The sequence below is a fragment of the Manis pentadactyla genome, chromosome X (genome assembly GCF_030020395.1).
Source record: "Manis pentadactyla isolate mManPen7 chromosome X, mManPen7.hap1, whole genome shotgun sequence".
Taxonomy (NCBI): Eukaryota; Metazoa; Chordata; class Mammalia; order Pholidota; family Manidae; genus Manis; species Manis pentadactyla.
Window position 1 is genome coordinate 1,095,761 of NC_080038.1, and position 21,015 is coordinate 1,116,775.

A 21,015-nucleotide genomic window follows, 5' to 3' on the forward strand; every position below is an offset into this window, starting at 1 on the left:
CCACCTTCCCAGATACTGGGCATAAGACTCTAATATACCTTTATTTAGGGGGGGGTGCCACACAGTTCAAACCCTAACAATGATGCACGCACACCCATGCAGGGATACACCAGCCTGCCTGGAGGGAGGTCCCTGTGGTGAGTTCTTCCTAGATCCCTCCAATCCCTGGCTGCACACAGATACACAGGATCCCTCCAAATCACCTTGAGGGTCACCTGCTGTTCTCCACACTCCCTCCACCTCACGTCCTGCATGCATCACCAACTCATACATGTCCGCTCATCTCCAGTGGCCACGACAGACTGAGCCATCTGTGAGCTGTGGCCATAACCTGACCTCGGCGGCACCAGCCGTTACTGGGACCAGCTGGTCATGGTACCACAAGGCCACCCCGTGACCAGGCACTCACCCACTAAATCCTCCCAGATCTACTTAGCGATGCAGCCTCCCAACACAACCGTGGGCTGTGAAGTCGCTTGCCACCAGATTTGTTTCTGCACAACCCCGCATCTGAAATAAGAAGGCAAGAAACACCAGCAGCCATTATACACTTGGTGAAGGATCATGTTTGCACAGTGAGAGATCCTCTTCCGGAACCCACACTATGTCTGGAATGCTGGTAGGTCACTGTTCTTTTTTGAGAATCTGACGTGGAGGCTTGACCTCTGGGCTGGGTGAGGGGGCCAACATTTGGGAGAAAGGGTACAGTGCCAGCTCTCTGCACACCTAGCTCATGGACCACCTCACAATAAGTATGAGATGGCTCCAAAATGTAAGTGCAAAAATTCAATCATAAAAATAATACAATAGGCTGGTGGTGGTGTGCTTTCTTAATAGACGATCTCATTGTAAAGATGGCTTTTCAAAGGAAGATATAGAAGTCATGGAAGAAAAGTGTAATTGTGACCACATAAAAAGACATTTCATTCTACAGCACACAAACAGCTCAAGGAACGTCAAAAGGCCAAGAACAAACTGCAGCTCAAGGGATTGAGGTTGCATTTTTTGTACACAAAAAACTCGTACAAAATGACATGAGAATGTCTAAAAAAAAACAAAAATAGACCAAAGAAATGAACAAGGAATTCACAGATATTGAATAAAATATACCTATCTAAAATGATGCTGAAACTCAGTCATGATTCAAGAATATAAGAGTAAAGGAAGTTACTAGTTTTCCTCAGTTATATAGAACAGTGAGGGCCTATGCAGGATGGGTAGGCATCAGAAAAAAAATAAGATGCTTGCACAGCTGATTTTCCACCAAGAATGTATGTTCTCAGGAGGCAAGCTGGAAGGGCTGTCCAGCATTAAAATGCACTTTTTCTTTGGCACGCCAATTTCATTTCTAAGAATTAGTGACACAGACACACTCCCATGGGTATGCAGATGTATACGAACAAAAACACCGAGGGCAGGTCTGTCTATATAATAGAAAGCTCTTTAGTTTGATGGTCCTTTTACACAAGACTTTATACAGGTGTTCTTCAAAAGAATGCCACCTGTCGGACCAACAGCGTGAATGACTCCCCGGGGGAATTCAACTGAGTGGAAAAAGAAAAAGCAACTTCAAAAGGCATCCACAAACTGACCCATGCAATGGAAGTGCACAGACCTCAACCCAGAAGCACAGAGATGCACACATGTTAAAAGGGAGATCGCTGAGCCCAAGCAACATGTTATCAACTGAGGGGAAATTGGATGAAGGCTACACAGGATTTCTCCTTAAGTTCTCTTAGGACTGCATGTGCATTACAATGATCTCAAAGCAGAAACATAGAAGAAAAGATCTAAGCTTAGATCATAGACTCAAGTCTTCTTTAAAAATATACTAAAAAGAAACATTAAGAAGGCTTTGCGTTCTCGGCTCCCTGCCAGTTGGGAAAATGTCCCGTGTTTTATGGCCACTCCTTTGTGAACTGGTGATAATTGCATGTCCTCTTTGAAGTAAGCATTCAGGAAGATGCTCACCATCACTAGCCATCAGGGAACCGCAAACCAAAAGCATTGTGTGACAGCACTTCACGCTCACTAGAATGGCTATTAATTGCGGAAAAAAAACACACACACAATACAAGTGTTGGCGAGGACGTAGAGAAATTGGAGCCGTCCCACGGGGCGAGGGGGAATGTAAAATGCCTCGGCCACTTTGGAAAACAGTCTTGCAAATCCTCGCATGGTTAAACATGGGGATGCCGCGTGGCCCGGCCACTGCCCTCCTCGGTATCTATCTACACAGAAGAAATGAAAACCCGTGTCCGCTCAGATAGGAATGTGTGAATGCTCAGAGCTGTGTTATTCACAACAGCCAGGAAAGTGGGAACAAGTCGAGTGTCCATCAGTGGTTGAGTGAATAAAGGAAATGCGGTCCATCCAGTCCATGGAAAATTACGAGACCATGAAAAGGAGGGGCGCTCTATCAACTCTACACTGTGGACGGACCTGAAAACATGATGGTCAGTGAGAGATGCCAGACACACAAGACCCTATAGTATGTGATCCGATTTATATGAAATATGTAGGATGGGCAAAGCCACAGAGATCAAAAGTAGACTGACAGTTGCCAAGCAGTGGGGGTAAAGGAATGGGGAGGGGTGGCTGATGGGCACAGGGCTTCCTTTGGGGGTTATAAAATGCTCTAAAATCACAGGGCCGTGGTGCATGTCCAATTCCACAAAGACAGTAAAAACCAGTGAATTGTATCATTTAGTGGGTATACTGCATGCTCAACTATTTCTCCAAAAAGCCATTTAAAATGGGGAAATGCCTTGTTTACTCATGAATAACAGGGGACGGGTGGAGATTTGGAGGTTCGGTCCTCCCCAGTGAGCTCAGCGGGGGCAATGCTGATGCAGACAGGAGGGTTGCAGCAGGGTGAGCTGCAGCCGCCCAAGGACAGGTGGGGCACAGACCAGTGTCACACACAGAATGAAACCAGCCCGGGATGGAGCTCTGAGACACCCATGGTGGGCCTGGGGTCTCGACACAGGGAAGCTGTACTGGCCACGCCCAGAAAGAAGAAGGTGGGGGTCCGAACCATCAAACAGGGGCCACGGACAGTGGGCGGCATCCGGAGCTACCATCCAGGGCTGTGGGGCCCTCCTGCTTTAGGTTGAGAACAGATGCCCCCCAGGAACATGCTCAAAAGCAGCAAGTTCCGGACCACGAACTCGGCCGCCAGCCATCCACCTGCCTCCAAACCAACAGGGGCTCTTCAGCCGAGAAAGAGCCACGGCCACATTCAGAAAGAGGCCCTGAGCCTTCCAAACTTCCATTTAAGTGCATCCACCGAAACGATGTTTTATGACAAGTTTATCTCAATGAAAGCGGGGGGCAGGGGTAATACGGGCCTATGCCCAACTATAAAGGGTATTAGGTGGAGGCCAGCTCATTCAAGCTCCACTTTATAAATCACGTGCTCAGAACCTCCTGGGGGATAAAATGATCCTAAGGACAAAGCCATGTCTCTTGCCGTCACTTAGAGCTGGTTTTCAATACGCCACAGGGACGTGAGGAAGTGAAAAAAAAAAAAAAAAACGGGATACAAAGTTGTAAGACATGTATGACTATGTTTCCATGACATTAACATTATAGGGAAATCAATGGAATAGTCACTACAACTAAAAGAAGTCACACGCAGCAAGAAACGTCTTCGGAAAACTGAATTCAAAGTCAAGAAATCTTTCCCGTTGACAAGGAGCAGTGTGGCCAAAGGTGGCCTGTTTTACACAGGGCAGGCGCTTGGCAACTGAGTCCTACAATATGATGGAACGAGATGTTTTCAAACGCACCCCGTCATGCCTGAAAGAGGGGTGACCCCTGTATGCCTTGGACCCCGCATCTCTTACTGACTTTCTGTAGTGTAGTGTGGGGACATAAAGCAGGTATCAGGGCTCTGCAGGGAACAGACCAATAGGGAACAGAGAGAGAAAGGAAAGAGATTTCATTTAAGGAACTGGCTCATGCAATTGCAGATGCGTGGAGGTACAAGTGCAAAATTTGCAGGATAGGCCAGCAGGCTGGAGCCCCGGGGAAGGGCTGATGTTGCAGGTGGTGTCCAAAGACCGTGTGGAGGCCCCATTCCTTCTTTTCGCTGAGACCTTTACCTGATTAGATGAAGCCCACCAAGGCCACAGAGCAAGATCTGCTTTCCTCAAAGTCTACTGAAGTAAATGTTAGTCTCATGTAAAAAATACCTTCGCAACATCAAAAGTAGTGTGCGAATGAACACCTGCATCCGTGGCCCAGGCAAGCTGACACATAAAATGAGCTAGCCGGATGCATACGACGTTTCGTGCAAGGAAAGAGTCCTAACTACCTACTGATGGGCATCGTCTGGAAAAGCAGACGCAGCTGTTAGAGAACTCCTTTGTGAGCTGAGCCGTGGCCTTGGGTAACAGCTAGGGGACATGGGGCCGCAATCCGAGAGCTGGGGGCGCGGGGGCAGCAATACCAGACCTGGGGGACACAGGGGACTCAATCCGAGACCTGGGGGATGCAGGGGCTGCAATCCCGGACCTGAGGGATGCAGGGGATGCAATCTGAGACCTGGGGGCTACAATCTGAGCTGGGGGAACACGGGGGCTGCAATCCCAGAGCTGGGAATTGTGGGCAGCAATCCCAGACCTGAGGGACATGGGGGCTGCAATCCTGGACTTAAGGGACGCAGGGGATGCAATCTGAGACCTGGGGGACGTGGAGGTTGCAATCCCAAGTTTCTGCAGGACAGAAGGCAGAAGGAAATGGGCCAGGCCCACAGTCCCTCTGCATGGCAGCCTCCCTGGGAAGGTGGGATCTGCTCTCTGAACATACAGCCAAAGGAAGCCTGGGTTGCGTAGCATCATCAGCAGGGCCCTGGGCAGGGGAAAGCCATCTGGGCCAGAGGACACAGGTAAGGTGCCCACCTCAAGCCAACACGTGTGATGGCTGGGATGATGGCCTCCTCATGGCGGGTGGCTATCATGCCCACCTCATGCCAGCACGCTTCTATGCCTCAATGAACTAGTACAGAATCAGGCCAACTACAGACGCGCTGGAACACTGCAGTCGGAAAGGAAACGCTGGGGATGGCCGAGAGGTCCGACACCTACTGCACCTACTAACTTAGCCTGTGGGGGCCGTAAACCTTCCGTCCGGAAGCCCCACCCTTGAGACGGTAACAACTCTATCCACACCAGCAAATATAAGATGCCCACACGTACCGCTGCAGAGACGCCTCCCACAGACAGGGTGGCTGTGCCTCCCCTTCTGCACCCGGAGCTGGTCTTAAATGAGGCAGGGCTGGGCAGGGCCGGGAGAACTGGGGCAAGGGACGCCTGGCATAAATGACCAGCCCACTGTTGGCCAAGCTCTTTGTCACACTCCACATGCACCTCGGGGTCCTGGCTCCCTGCTTTCTGCAGAGGCCCAGGTGAGGTCCGGAAAGGACGTCTCATTTAGGAGCTGCCCCAAGGCCTGGGCTTCAAACTGGACTGTCCCTGGCCAGCAGGAAATGTTTCAAGGGCCCGTAGGCCCCGGACGCCGCCTCAAACAGCAGGTAGAGCACACACACGGCGAGGACGCTGCTTTGCACAGGTTTGCATCCCAGAGAGACCAGGACATCATGTGCTTTCCCAAAAAGATCACGGTAGCAACCAAGAGGGCCCTCAGTCCATGGATGGATAAATAACCCGGGGTCCGCCAGGCAATGGAATATTACCCAGCACTTTAGAGAAATGAGCTGTCGAGTCAGGAAGAGACGTGCAGGAACCTTCAATGCACAGCAGTGAGTGGAGGAAGACAGTGTCAAGAGACCACGTGCTGTGTGATTCCCACCCTATGACATCCTGGAAAGGGCCGAGCTTCGGGGACAGTATAAGATCCGTGGCCACCAGAGACTGGGGGAGGGAGGGATGGACAAGTGGGGCCCAGAGGACGTTTAGGGCAGAGAAACGACTCTGTGTGACACTATACTGATGGATACAGGTCATTACGCAGTTGTCCAAGCCCACAGAATGAACACGCCCAGACTGGGATGGGTGGTCTGAATAAAGCAGGTGGCCCTGTGGTGGGCCTCATCTAATCAGGTGAAGGGCTGAATAGCACAAAAGGTTGGGAGAATTCAGTTTCTGTCCACTTAACCTGGGATGTCTACCTTCTCCCTGCCCTCGGACATCACTGCTCCTGGTTCTGGGCACTTTGGACTGGGACTGGATTATTCACGGGCCTTCCCGGGCCTCCAGCTTTTAGACGGCACATCACGCCTCTTCTTGGCCTCCAAGGATTCATGAGTTAATTCCTCATAATAAATAAACACATCCAGACAGATATCCAGGCATCTGTGTTAATGAGGGTCCTCCAGGGCAACAGGAGAGGGTGCGATGTATGTAGATAGGGAGATAGACAGGTGATGGAAGGCGTCATTCCTAGAAGGGCACCAACTCTATCACGGGGACCCACCCTCACTACCTGATCCCCTCCCAAAGGCCGAGGACCCAACATCCTCCCCGTGGGAGACACACAGCCACACAAGGCCCCTGGGAACACATATTCAGGGCCCGGCAGGCTCACACCACCTGCTCCGGAGGCAGCCACTGAGGGAGGTCGGCGGTGAGGGCGAAAGGGCAGTAAGGGCCTCCTGCAGCACCGCCTGCTTCCTGCCAGTGGTGCAGATGCCTTCCCTGCACGTTCTGACCCCCAATCCGGCCATAACGGACTGTAGGTGCACCTCCTGGGACCCCTCCTGCCCCCGTCCTCAGCCCTAACTCATCCCGACGCCCCACCAGCGTGGCCCAGAAAGGAGGACAAGGCCAGGAGGGGCACAGCCAGCCCGTTGCCCTGACCCTCGCCAGCCCTCCAAGGGGGTGTCCCTGGTGCGGGGCCCCCACCATGCAGGCCTCTGCTCCCAGGACCCTCCTGCCCCCTGGAACTCTCCCCCTGCACCCCGCACCCTGCCCCAGCCCTGCCTGGAGAACCCGCACCCAGGCTTCACAGACAGTCAGAATGGTTGGGCTCTGCCCTGACGAGGCCCCCACATCCCCAAGCAAGCCACTGTTTGCACTGCCTGCCTTGTACAGGGCCCCCACACTGGAGTCATGGCAGGCGGCTGGGTGCGGGGTCTGAGTGGCCCTAAGGGGATGGGGTACCTCCCTGGCCAGGTGTGCAGGAAGGACGGGCACCACGGCAGCCTGGGAGGCAGAGGACCCGACACGCAGTGCACAAGATGCTCCATCCCACTGTCCTGGGCAGGAACGTGCGAGGTGCGGGCCTCAGAGCCCCTGCGACGTGAGGGGGCTGGGCTGTGGGAATCCCTCGGTTCCCCCCAGCCTGTTTTATAGCGCAGGTAACACTGTAAATCCAAGCCCCGAGAGCCGGGGGCAGCTCTCCTTTCAGAAAAAGCCTTAACTCAGAAAATTTCACATAGAGACTAAAAGCCCAGTACCTTCAGTTTAACTGTAACAGCATGACTGAATGGGTGGGTGATAGAAAACAGATAGATAAATACAAAGGTGGTAAACAGGTAGATGATAATAGATAATAAACACACATGTAAATATGGACAATAAATAGATGATACAAATAAGATACCTAGATGATTGACAGACACATAAAGGGAATATAAGAAAATATATAAATGTGAAATAAACAGTATGTATATACTACATATATATATTTATGCACATACATATGTGCTATTTATATATAAAGTATCAATTGCAACCATGCTTTGAATAAAGTTTAGTGCAAATATAACAACCTGGGCATTGATGTAATTATATAAGTTGAATCACGATGCATCTAAATATAATGCACAATCATACGTAAGTTAAAACACTGGCTGACAGCAAAGCAGGGGTTCCCAATTCTGTGCACGGATGGGCTCTCTCTGCCCTGTCTAGCCACCAATCACCACCTCATTTCCTCGAAAACCCCACCATGACCTTCCCAGAAACAAGAGCCTCAAGATGACTCATAAAGCCTGGCATCTGGGAACTTCAAACTGAATCTCTGATGAGAGGCATCTGGTGCCCCAAACTCAGGAAAACGGCCCCCACAAAGTCCCCGGTGGAGTCACGGGGTTCCATCCTCCTGACGAGCAGATGACTGCCCGTTGCTCCAAGGAAATGTGTTGAGGAATGTGCTCCCCACAATGTGCCATGTGCTCCCTGAAAAAGGCATGGCTGTCCCATCCCCCTTAGCCAAAAGTCTAATGAGTTTGGGCCAATCGAGTAGCTGAACCGACCACCCGGAAAGCAAGAGGCAGAAAATGCTTCCTTGCATGGTGTGTCTCCTTAGCAGGCATTTTGGTGGCGTCCCAGATGTATATGCAGAGCAGATGCCCGCCCAGGTGTACAACCCCAACATGGGGCCCCCACCCTGGGGAACAGGGTAAAAAGCTTGGATGTGCACAGGCACCCAGGGGTCCAGTGAGAATGCAGGAGGTCCCAGGAGGCCCCCAGCCTGCATTTCTGGCAAGCAGGGCACCTCTGTGCTGTGGCCGCCGGCCATCAGTTGAGAACCAGGGTCTGCAGAAAGGGAGTCCCTGGCCAAGGAGGAGCCTTCCAGGGTCAGGACCTGGACTTGAGGTCGTCTGAGATTCAAGGCCACGTGCAAACAGGATGGAGGTGGCTGTGTGCCTAGGGACCTCGGGTGAAGGAGATGGGTCTGGAGGCTCCCAAAACCAAGCAGGAGATGCCATCCACCTGCAGGGCACTCGGCTGCCAAAGTTTAGAGGTTAGCATGAGGGTGAGTCCGGCTGGGAGCCCAGCCCCCACGTGAGATGAGTCAGGAGTACAGAACGGCCTGTGCATCCAGACAGAGCTGCAAACGAGTTCCGGGGACCCAGACAGCTCTGAAATATCAAACTCCGTCCATTCTGAATTCAGTCCAACTTCCGGGACAGAGACCCAGGGGGCCGCAAGTTCCCGAAGAAAGCGTTTCCACATATGGGTCCAGGACATGTGCAGAGGGCACCCCAAACCAGGAGAAACGGGCTCTCAGCCCACGGCATCACCCTGCACCCTAAGGGACATCAGCACCTGGTCCCTCAGCCCCGTGATCTGTCAGCAGGTCAGGCTGTGCTCAGACGGGGCTGCTGGGCGTGGGGTCTCACGGCAAAGACCCCTGGCAGTACCCACCTTCCCGAGCGGGCACACGCCAGGAAGACAGAAGCCTGGCCTCCTGTGAACCCTGAAAGTAACCTGGCCAGGGAACAGAGTATTAATAGGGGACCCAATTAAAGGATTCAGGAAGACATAACTCCTGAAAGTCAGGGCTGAGAGGGCCCCCTGTGACTGCCCCTGCTGGCAGCCACTTAAACGCTAAGAATCCCACACAAACGGACTTGATGCCATCTTAGCTTCCTGCCTTCCCAGAATTCACTCAGCAGATTAACAGCAATAGCCAGAGGCCATGAGGCCACAGGTGAGGCCACACTAGACAGATCACACGCAGGGGCCTGCACACGCCTGCAGGAGGCAAATGCACGTGTGTAGCCAAATGTCAGCCCCAGGACCAGCAGCTGGGAAGGCCGTGGAGGCCCCATCACCCAGAACATTCCCATCCTGGCGTGGGACCTCATCAGAGATTGCACACCTTGTGAGCTCACGTACGGAGGGACAGCTCCTCGCAGCTGCACGAACTGTGGCTTCCCTGCCAGGCTGTTAACGGACCATCCACAGGACACAGGGACGTCCCCTGGCCATCGCAGGATGATTCACGAGCACAAACTCAAAGCAGGCGGCTCGTACAGGGAGGCACACGGTGCCGGGGCCCGAGATGTGCACAGTGCCTCTCAAACCTGCACAGCTGTGCAGACTCCGGGGCAGAGGGGAGAGAGCAGAGCTCCTCTGACCAGTGGACCAGGACCCACGTCGGGCCACTGCAAGCCTCGGGCCAAGGCGGGTGGCCTGGATTTCCTGGGACAGGTATGTTCTCATGAGTTCTATGCTTCCAAATGGTTGAACCGAGACCAGAGGAGCAGAAATATTTCACAACACAGAAATGACGTAAAATTCAAGTGTCACATTTGATGCCCACGTAAAATTCGAGTGTGACTTTATGGGCTCACGGCCAGGCCCACATAAGAAAGGGTCTTGGGAATCCCGTGGGCCACCAGGCCACAAATATTTACTGTCTTACTGACAAAGGTCTGTGGTTGCTGCTGGGCAGCTGCCAGAAGCCCCAGGATTCCCTCAACACCAAGTATCCGGGAACCAGATGCATGTCTGAAATCAGACCCCGGATTCAAGGTGTAGCCGCAGTCCCAGCCTCCCTGGGCCTGACTTCCTGTGCACAGCCTCCGCCCCCCCGGCTCACCAGGCCCCACACTCAAGAATAGGGGGCCGCTGACGTCCTGGGGTCTGGCCTCCTGCCCTTTGCCCCCTTCCCTGCAAACACTAAGAAAGCCTTGACTGAATGTGGCTGCTGCATTTCCCACCCTCCCTGGGCCTGCCCCGAATGCAGAGCTCACACTCAGGGCCCTACAGACAGATGTAAGCATAAAACCCCTACCATCCTGGATTAGGCGAGCGCCGGGCAGGCCCAGATACGAGAACTAGGTACCGGGTGGGAACCAGGTCTGCACAACCCCATGTGAAGGATCAGGAGGACATCTACATACAGGCGAACGGAGGACGCTATGGAATCACCAGTCCGCATGACCAGAAATGAGCCCATTTAAACTCAAAATGCATGCGAATGTTAAATGCCAGCAACACAGGCAGGCCAGTGCAAAAGCAAAGGAAATCACGGCTCCCGGACCTTGCACGACAGTACCCCGTGGGCGAATTTACTGATATCGCAACGCAAACCCATCCATAAAATCAGCATGACTGAGATCATTTCCAGGGACCCAGGACACAGGGAGACGGACTTAATTCTCCATGGCCTGGAAAAGTTTCTGAATGACAACAGGAAACCTGCCTCGTGGTGGGACGGCTTACACACAGCGTCAGTGTGAGAAACGCACGTCAGACGAATAAATTACGAGATCATTTATTTCTGGGCCTTATGGAACAAAGTCAAACCCGAAAGCGTTAAACAGATACCCAACTCAGCGAGGAGGAGGCCTGGTGGCCCATGGGCTTCGTGAAAAAGGCAAGACTCGCGGAGAGGCTGGCAGCCAGGGCGGCACACAGTTTCACAGAGTCAGAAAAAGCCAGCATGTTTAGGAAATACGCGGGGGGATGCCTTTGGCGTCATAAATGTGGGACCTGCATCTCGGGGCCTGGGAGCAGAGAGGGGACACGTCTTGGAGACAGTGCCGCTCGGCCCATGCAGCGGCCACGCTCCGGGGAACACGCAGAAGGTCTTGAGCTAGTCCGCGAATCGCTTTCCTTTACAGAAGGCGGCCCACGGCTTGAGATGGGTCCTGCCTACTCCAAGGGCCTCCCAACAGACCATCCTCTCCACGTGGGGGTGTCCGAGCAGGGGGGGTACCCAACACGGGCCTTGGCCCTGCTGAAGAAAGGCCAACAGTTAAAATAAAAGTCGTTCCAAGCTTGCCTCCTACAATCTGCTCACTGTGGCCAGAGAATGTTTCCCAGAGCTTCCTAGAGACCAAGTTCCCATTCAGGTGAACAGGTGGTACACGTGTCTTCATTCAATTGACTTGCCTGCAGGTTGCACACGGCCTGGGGCAGGAGGCAAGGGGGTTCATCCATCCGTCCGCAGGTCTGGTATTTTTCAGATGTAACCCAGACCCTCCTCCCTGGGAAGAACTCGGCTTGTTTGGGAGTAGAGTTATGCACACAGCTGCAAGTCCACCACGAGATTCCTTCTCCTGGTGTCTCCCGGTGCCGGCCAACAAGCCAACCTACGGGGTCGGGGTTTTCATCAAAGCGTCCCACAGGGAACCCCGTGGCAGCTACATGAATCCGCCATCCCGGACCCCGAAGAAGGCGCCGTGCACAGCATCCCCCAGGGGGAAGCCCGGTTCGTGGTACAGGCCCCATTCCCCCTCATCTTCATCCACTGGCTCGGCCTCGGCGCCGCCACGCAAGTTCTCATACAAGAAGATCTGCTCATCCACATGCGCCGGCGCCAGCCGGTTCCGCTTGGCGCTGACCACGTTGGCCGAGGAGCCGAAGAGGCGCTCGGGGAAGACGCGGGTGGGCGCCACGCACCAGTACTTCTGCAGGACCCGGGGCAGCACGGGGAACAGAGCCAGGCGGTCGGACCACCACTTGAGCGGGTCCTCGCCGAGTCCCAGCACCTTCTGGGACTTGAAGTTGCTCAGCTCCTCCACCACCTGAGCGTGCCACTCCTCCTGGTCGTCCACGCCGCCCGTCTGGCAGAAGATCTCGGCCAGCATGCTGTTGATGACGCTGGTGGGCGGCGGCGTGGACGCCAGCCCCGGCTTCTTCGCCGGGGGCTCCTCGGGCGGCGTGTAGATCTTGTCCTCGGGTGGCCGGTAGCTGCCGTCCTTGATCTTGTCCAGGAGGCCCTTGGCCTCCTCCACCACCCTGTTCTCCACCTGCTGCCTCTCGAACGCGGACAGGAAGGGCAGCCTCTTGTAGCGGGGGTCCAGGAAGGTGGCCACGTTGAGGAACATGTCGATCTCGGGGGTCTCCTGGTAAGTCTTGATGAGCTCCTTGGCGATCACCTCCTTGACCATGCTGATCTCTTTGGAGTCTGTCTCCTTGACGTTCAGGGTGGTGTTGAGAAGCATGTGCAGCAAGGGCTTCACCATGCTGATGGTTGGGTACTTGGAGGCGGACAGCACGTCGGCCACCTGCTTGAAGGGCTGCAGGAGCTCCACCAGCCCCTCAATGGTGCTCCACTCGCTGGCCTCCAGCATCAGGTGGTGGTTGTTGCTGTCCTCCACGAGCACGCCGGCGATGACAAACTGCTGCTCCCTGAGACGCTGCAGCATGGCGAGCGTGTTCCCCCACCAGGACACGCGGTCGCTCACGAGCATGCAGTGGGCCACGTGCTGCTGCTTCTGTTTTGCGTAGAGCATGTACGTGGCCACCGCGGACTGCTGGAAGTACTCCACCAGCCTGCGGCAGCGGGCCACCAGCCCGCCCAGCTTGGGCAGCTGCAGGGCCTGCTGGATGCCCGCGTTGAACGTGTGCCCGAGGCAGGGCATTTGCACGGAGATGTCCAGCAGGGAGCAGGCCTTCACCACGTCCTTCCCGCAGTCCGAGGTGGCCCCGGACACCTTGGTGCTGATGCCCCACTCGACGAAGGCCTCGTACAGCACCCGGGTGACGGTCTCCGCCGTGTTCTCCTCAGGCACCTCGAACGTCTTCAGGCAGCGGGAGCCCACGGACAGGCAGTGGGCCGCGCCACCGGCCAGAAAGTGCGCGGCCAGCGTGACATAGGCCCTGTTCTGGCTCTCGCTGTGCCACGTGTCCGTGGAGATGCCACACCACGAGGCGTCCGAGAGCTCCTTGAGGACCACCTCGCGCACCGCGCCGTACTTCTCGGGGATGGCCTTGCTGCACAAGAACGCGCGGCCGGGCAGCTCGTACCTGGGGTCGGCTGTCTTCAGCAGCGCCTTGAAGGTGGGCTCGTCCACGATGGAGGCGGGGTACAGCCCCTCGCAGACGAGGCTGACGACGGCGGCCGTGAGCTCCTGCTGTCTCTTGCTCTCCTGCCCGTGGCCGGCCTTGGCGACCAGCGGGTCCTGCGCGGCCTGCTGCGAGGACTCGGGCTTCAGCTTGGAGAAGGCGGTGGCGAAGGCCTCGCGCATCTGCTCCGTGTTGCTCTTGACGAACTCACAGAACTCCTCCGGGTGGTTCTTCTCCAGGTGGTAGGACAGGTTGGAGGTGTTCCCGGAGTAGGCGATCTGCGCCATGCAGATGCGACAGTAAATCTTCTTCCACTGCAGGATGCATCCCTCCGCGTCGGTGTCGAAGCCGAAGTACTTCCACACTTTACTCTTGGCGCGCGGGTGGGCCACTAGCTTGAGGTCCGTCGGGGAGGCGTCCAGGCCTTTGCTGTCCATGGCTCCTCGGCCGCGGCCGGCCTGCGGCCCCCGTGCTCATTCCTTAGCACCTGCTAAGAAGCAGCGAGAGAAACAGCGTCAGATGGCACGCAGGCACGCGGCCCTGAGCGAGCAAGCACGCAGAAGCCGGCCTGCCGTGACACCAGGGCACACAGGACCCAAAAGGCCACCAGTCTGGGTGCAAGGCGTCTGCCGAGCGAAGGGGAGAGTCTGACCGACCGGCACCCTTTTCAGTCCAGGCCGGTCCTAAGGAGGCGGCGACTCCATGCGTCTGAAACCATGCACTGTTTTGGATTTCTTTGCATGACTTAAAGAACTTCCTCACGTCAGCTGTGTGCCTCCGCCTGCTCTAAGAGGCCGACCCAGCCAGCACCACCAGCCGGCTGGGGTCGTTTCCGGGGAAGCCACCTGCTGGGTGCGTGAGCTCACGAGCATACCCCCACGTTCACGCACTGCCACGCCAAGAACCTTAAACCGCGTTGCTACAAAAACGCACGGCGCACAGCTCAGCGTGGCCAAGCCATTCAAGATGCAAAAGCGAGGCCTTCATTGGGCCCAAGGGGTCTTTACGTGGCCAACGAGGCACTAAAGCTTTTCCCAAATTTTACGGGTTAAAATGATGACATTCTGCACGTTGCACGCTTTAACATGGGTGTACCCCGCAGAAGGTGACCATACTGGAGCGATAGATTTCTCCATCCCTGGAACGTGCCCAAATGCCCATCACAGAAGGTGACATGTGGGCAGTCACATGCACATGCAGAAATTCACATCTGCTGCACACAGGTGCCAGCATCGTGCGGATCTCAGCAAGGCCGTTTTGGGGACCGACAAGTCAGCCCCCCCAGGATTCCCACATGTCCAGTCCCTTGGCGTTGCCAATCAGGGCTGGGATGCCCAAGAAGTCACCTGGATTTTCATAAAAGGTGTCTTAATTCTGGAAGCTTTCAACCCACTGTTGAGCACTGGGTGGGGGAGACAAGGGGGTGGCGTAAAAAGACAAAGTGCACTAACCAGCCATTTTCTCAGCATCAGGAATATGTTGAGAGCCTAATCTTGATAAGGACTAGGGTGGGTTGAACAGTATCCCCAAAATTCATGTCCTTCCAGTACCTGGGAACAGGAACTTATCTGGAAACAGGGTCTCTGCAGATGGGATGGAGGGAAGGATCTGAGATGAGGTGGTCCTGGATTGCAATTAAGGGGTGGCCTTAAATGCAATGAGGTTTCCTCCTAAGAGATGTAAGAGGAGACACACAGAGGAGATGCCACATGGAGATGGAGGCAGATACAGGAGAGATGTGGCCACAGGCCCAGGGCCGCCTGGAGCCCCCAGACACTGGCAGAGGCAGGAAGGAGCCTCCCCTGGCGCCTGTGGAGGGAACTCAGCCCTGCCCCACCCGGACCTCAGACATCTGGTCTCCAGAGCTGGGGAGGGTGATTCCTGTGTCTTAAGCCACCTGGTTCTTTGTTAGAGCCGCCTCACATCACTCCAAATGACAAGGATGGAACAAAAGGTATCAAGGGTCCCCATCTCCCTCGGTGCCGGAGAGGAGTCTCTGAATGCCCCCAGGTCCTCACAGTCGGCCATGCCATGCTGGCTTGCAGTCCACTTTTCAGGGAGATGCCACAACGGGCCGGGTAAATGGTAGCCATGGAGGAGCACAAGGACATCGCTGCTGTGACCAACTCCAGATGACCCAAGAGTGTGCAGGGCAGATGGAGGGCATCTGAGACAGAAACAGGAGCCCCCCAAGGCTGCACCGTGTGCAGCCATATGAGGGAAGAATGGGGTACCTGGATGCAGAAAAGGCAGGCAAGGTCACGGGTCGGAACCCTGACCAAAGCAACACAATTGGGTCTGTCACTATTATCAGTACTGCAATGTACGACTTATTTATTCCTATTTACTTATTTATTCACTATTAGGATTATTATTATTCAGGATGACTATTAGGATTGTTATTCTGGCTCTATTATCTTGATTGATATATTATTACTATGATTCGTTTGGCTGTTAGTATTTTATTATCATTTCAGCTGGCATTATAATCATTATTGTTAATATTCTGGCTGATTTTTTCACTACTTTTATTATTATTTTGGCTGAAAGAGATGTCAGCACCTGGAGAGGTTTTGCGCACAAAGCATGAAGGGCCACTGGCAACGTGGCTGCATTCAGAGGCCCTCCGCTGGGAATTGTGCCCTTCACTGCAGACCATCTCAGGGACCCCCAGGGAAGAAGGCCATGTGTGCCAGGGGGGCTTCCCATCAGCACAGCCAGGCAGAGGGCCTTCCACTGGGTGTCCATGGTCTGGGGCAGGCTTCCAACAGGGTCACAGACAAAGGTTTCTTCTGAGCAGCCTTTTACCAGGTATCCTTAGAGGGCCTGTCCACACACCTCTGGGGGACCGTCCCCAAGACCTCCCAAAGGTCCCGTTGAGCGCCTGCCTTTTCCAGTGATGGGTCTGCTGAGAGCAGCCCGGTCTTCTTGACCCTTTTGGATCCAAACATCCCCCAAAACGTGGGAGGAAGCAGCAGAGGGCACAGAAGGTAATCCCAGAGCCTGTCAATGACTTACACCACAGCCACTCTTTCCACAAATGTTTTCCATTTTGCAGAATATAGTTATTCTTTGTATGAAAAAAAATAATGCTATAATTTTTGGCTGCTATGAGTAATGGGCAATTGGCTTGTTATGGCTATTTTACATACAGGTTTAAGTACATTTTGAATTTTTATTTTAATGCCTAAGAGGGTAAACACGGACAGGTATAATCCCATAAACCAAAGGTCTAAAGGAAGCCTAAATTGATGACGTTTGAAAACTTCAGTTAATACAATGGCTCATGTGCATAAAACCAATGAAAAGTAACTTTCTCTAAAACCCGGTGCAGTTGACCCTTGCACACCAGAGGAGTTAGAGGCGCTGACCCCAAGCCATCAAAAATCCCCATGCAACTCTTGACTCCCCCAAAATGTAACTACGAATAGCCTACTGCTGAATGGGAAGCCTTATGGATAACATAAACAGTCAATTAACCCATGTTTTGGATGGTATATATATTATATACTTTTTGCTCGTACAATAAAGTAAGCTACAGAAAGGAAAATGTTTTATCAAATTGTCACAGATCTGGGGAAAGATATTGGTAAGAATGTTTGGTATCTTGATCTGGGTGATGGTTACATGAGGGCATATGCATGTGAAAAGACATCAAACTGTACACTAAAATTTGTGCATTTTTGGTATGTACCTCCAAATAAAAAATGTTTTTAAGTCATAAAAATAAAAAAATAAGAAAATAAAAATAAGCATTAAAAAAAAAAAAAACTGTCACACATCTCCAAAAACACCCACACATAAGTGGCCTCATGCCAAACCCAAGATCGCCTGTTGTTCACAAAACTGGAGCCCCCATCCTAAAATAGCTTTATAAGAGAGCTGGCGGACATATTTTGGGGTGGGTGCTCACTCTACCTATACAGGAACGAACGACAAGTTCATTTTCCGTGCCAGAAAGCCTGCCTCCTATTTCCAACAGCACTTTTAAGGACAATTCTGGGCAATACCAGAACATGATTTCCTCTCCTTTTCCAAACTCACGCACACATCCGAGAAACTGAATTTACAACAGCAGTGGCACCAGAGGGTCCTAACGCAACAGGACAACGTTCAACAGGTTCAGGCCTGTGTCTGAGTTGAAATGTCCCATGAAGACGCTGAATGCAGTACCGAAGTCCCCTATTTTAAACATCTGACCAACAGCCACACGTCTGGGCCATGTGGATAGAGAGAACGTGAATGTGGAACTGACCTGTCGCTCAGAAAGTCTCCCTTGCCTTAAAAACCATCTCTGCAAAAGTAGGACCGACATCCATCATGAACGCGTAACACTTTTGGGTTTAAGGAACAAATTTTGATAAATGTTAACATCGAGGACAACATACATTAGCATGTTACTCCTCCTTTCTTCCCATTATCTAAGTGCAATAACTGTGCATCGTGCCTGCCCCTGCACATTTAGGAAACCTGGTCGTTTCCTAAAGGTTAAGAAAATGAAAGGCAGCTACTTTGCAGGGTGAAATAGGGAACGGAGCCTTGGTTACTGTTTAGCTTGATGCCGGGGGCGAAGTTCAAAGGCTCCTCCCAAAAGTTAAGTTCAGTTAAGAGCAAACCAGAAAGAACTCAAAAGGGAGGGGAAGGTGGCACTTGGAACTCTGACCTCCAGCAAGATAACAGAAGGTATGTCTCCCCAGCTGTACCCAGAATCATTTAGAACGCACCAGGCAGGCGGCGGTTTGCTTCCAGTCAGCTAGAGACTCTCATGTTTACACACAGTGAACGCCACCCAAAGGCGTGGGACTAGGCACAGCCTTGGGCACATGACTTCATGGGCCATTTGCATGTTAACGCCTTTTCGTTTTTTAAATCAACAAGTGGAAAGCGGATTGCAAGCCCCGAGTTTAGGAGACGCACCGCCACCCAGCTTCAAGAGCAGCAGTTTGCTGCAGTCACGTGGCACCGAGTTTCAATCCCATTCTGCAGTGATTCTGTCTTTTCCGCGAGCATCTGAAGGGCTGGGTAACCCTCCCCACCACCCCCACCAGCACCTCCACCACCACCACGGGCGAAATCCCAATTGCTCGGGTGCACATTCCCTCCACGGTCCCAACGCTCGGGGACGCCTGCCCACAGTCCTGCCCTGTTTACATGCACTTCCTGCTCCGAGGGGCACGTGGCCCCGGCCACCTCCAGTCCGGGCCTCCAGCGCCTCACAGGCCATTCGGTCCCAGTCCTTGTCAGTGCGTTAAAAATACCAACTTGCAGTTATCAGAATACGAAAGGCTCAGGCGCCCTAACACCGGGCTTCACTTCCCTGCACGGCTCATTTTTAAGTACCTAGTCCTACCCGGAGCTGCTGCTGCCCGCAGAGGGTGGCCCGGGCCCCCACCCAGTCGTGGGGAAACCAAGGCCTCGAGAGGTGCCCACCGCTTGAGGGGCGCGGAGCGGCTGTTCCGGGGACCGGCGGTCGGAGGGCAGGTCCGCCCACTGCTCGGGCCGGGGGCGCACGGCGTGGCCACCAGGTACCTCACTCTCCCCTGGCGCTCGGTACTTGGTTCTGGCAAAGAGCTACTTTTCACCCAACAATACAGCGTCCCCGGGGGTCACCCGCGGCGGGGTGAGGGGCGTCCCTGCACCCGGTAAACACACAGCTGCAGGGCGCGTGAACAGGGGCAGCAATGGCACGTACGTACGAGCAGGGCGGAGATCCGCATCCCGGGGTCCCGAGAGGGTCCCGACGCCGGGGTGGGGGTCCGAGGTCGTCGAGGGGCTCCGCTGACGGCCCCCGGCTCCGCGCTTCCGGCCTGCGGGGCGCCCTGCGCGCCTCCTTCCGGGAAGGCCGCCCGGCGCGACCCCGGGCCTGCAGGCAGCCCCTCCTCCGCGGGGCGCGCGGCTGCAGGACCGGCGGGGGACGCGGCGCGCGCGGGGACCCGGGCCCGGCCCGGAGCGGGACGCGCGAGCGGAGACCCCGGCCCGGGGCGCGCGGGGAGGAGCCGGCGGGCGGGGGCGCGCGGGGCTCTGGGGTGCTCGCGCGCCCCCGCCGCCGTTCTGGGGAGCGCCGGGCCCGACCCGCCGCCGACCCCCGACCCCCGACCCGCCGTCCCCCCCGCCCGCCGCCCTGACCTGGTTCCGCGAAGCCCCCGCGGCAGCGGCGCAGCAGCTGCGCCACCACCACCGCCGCGCCCGCCGCGTAGACCCGCAGGGCCGCGCGCGCCGCAGACAAAGGCGACATGGCTGCCCGGCCGCCGCTTCCGCGCCGCCCGCGGGATCGCCCGGACCGGCCGGGGAGGCGGAAGCGCTGCGCTGCGCGGCCCGCCCCTCCCGGGCCACGCCGCCGCCGCCGCCCAGATGGACCCGGGCCCGGACCAGACCCTGAACTGGACCTGGAACCCTGGCCCAGACCCCCAACTGGACCCAGGATCCCGACCGGGACCCAGACCCAGACCCCGAACCGGACCCAGGATCCCGACCGGGACCCCGAGCCGGACCTGGGACCCTGACTCAGACCCCGACCCGGACCCGGGACCCTGACTCAGACCCCGAACCGGACCCAGGATCCCGACCGGGACCCAGACCCAGACCCCGAGCCGGACCTGGGACCCTGACTCAGACCCCGAACCGGACCCAGGATCCCGACCGGGACCCCGAGCCGGACCTGGGACCCTGACTCAGACCCCGAACCGGACCCAGGATCCCGACCGGGACCCCGAGCCGGACCTGGGACCCTGACTCAGACCCCGAACCGGACCCAGGATCCCAACCGGGACCCCGAGCCGGACCTGGGACCCTGACTCAGACCCCGAACTGGACCCAGACCCAGAACCGGACCCAGGATCCCAACCGGGATCCCGACCCAGACCCCGAACCGAACATGGGACCCTGACTCAGACCCCAAACCGGACCCAGGATCCCGACCGGGACCCAGATCCAGATCCCAAACCGGACCAGGGACCCCGACCCAGACCCTGAACCGGACTCGGGACCCTGACTCAGACCCCGAACTGGACCCAGGATCCTGACCGGAACCCAGGTCCCGGACCCACACCCTGAACCAGACCCGGGACCCTCACCCAGACCCCAAACCAGACCTGGGACCCCAACCCGGACCCGGGTCCGCAACTCAGACCCCGAATAGGACCCAACACACCAGGATCCAGACCCCTGCCCGGACCCCAGGCCCAGACACGCACCAGACCCAAGACACATGCCTCTCCCCCTGCCTGCATTGCAGACCCCAAACCCCGCCCAGGCCCAGGCTCCCGCCCACAGCAGACAGAGCCCGACCAGCCTCCCCACCCCAGCCCAACCTGCCACCCGCCTGTACCCGTGTCCCCCATTCCAGCCTGGACAGACCCTGGGACCCTGCTGGTGCTCTGAGACAGGCACCCCAGACCATAGACCCCACCCCCACTCCATTCTGGGGCCCCCATGTTACAGAGTCCAAGCTCGGGCCACTGCCCGCTGGACAGGCCAGTAAGTCCAGACACGACGTGTTGGGGCCAGGAAAGACACTTTATGG

The 21,015-nt window shown here is 55.5% G+C and overlaps 2 protein-coding genes and 1 long non-coding RNA gene across 14 annotated transcripts in view; 1 reads left to right on the forward strand and 2 right to left on the reverse strand.

The window, feature by feature from the left end:
* The window catches only part of LOC118935956 (dehydrogenase/reductase SDR family member on chromosome X), a 108,305-nt gene extending 88,552 nt beyond the window's left edge, over nucleotides 1–19,753 (reverse strand). For 2 of the 3 annotated variants that reach the window (XM_036932641.2, XM_036932643.2), the window contains exon 1: nucleotides 19,620–19,753. In XM_036932641.2, the coding sequence (XP_036788536.1) occupies nucleotides 19,620–19,728 (109 nt within the window). In that variant the 5' untranslated portion in view covers nucleotides 19,729–19,753. The remainder of the gene's footprint in view (nucleotides 1–19,619) is intronic. The other variant, XM_036932642.2, reaches the window with a different exon arrangement.
* On the reverse strand, nucleotides 10,959–19,759 carry LOC118935954 (E3 SUMO-protein ligase ZBED1). 7 transcript variants are annotated; one of them, XM_036932631.2, is made up of 2 exons: nucleotides 19,620–19,759; nucleotides 10,959–13,983 (listed from the first exon to the last, which is right to left on the reverse strand). In XM_036932631.2, exon 2 carries the CDS (start codon nucleotides 13,928–13,930, stop codon nucleotides 11,846–11,848), a length of 2,085 nt encoding a protein of 694 aa, XP_036788526.2. In that variant the 5' UTR covers nucleotides 13,931–13,983; nucleotides 19,620–19,759; the 3' UTR covers nucleotides 10,959–11,845. The 7 variants fall into 7 exon arrangements, with proteins under 7 accessions (XP_036788526.2, XP_036788528.2, XP_036788533.2 ...); XM_036932633.2 differs by having other exon boundaries at nucleotides 10,959–13,980; nucleotides 19,620–19,757; XM_036932638.2 differs by lacking the exon at nucleotides 19,620–19,759 and adding an exon at nucleotides 19,190–19,411 and having other exon boundaries at nucleotides 10,959–13,980.
* The window catches only part of LOC130682014 (uncharacterized), a 31,838-nt gene continuing 29,385 nt past the window's right edge, over nucleotides 18,563–21,015 (forward strand). For 2 of the 4 annotated variants that reach the window (XR_008995303.1, XR_008995304.1), the window contains exon 1: nucleotides 18,563–19,181. This is a non-coding gene — a long non-coding RNA (uncharacterized LOC130682014). The remainder of the gene's footprint in view (nucleotides 19,182–21,015) is intronic. The other 2 variants (XR_008995301.1, XR_008995302.1) reach the window with 1 other exon arrangement.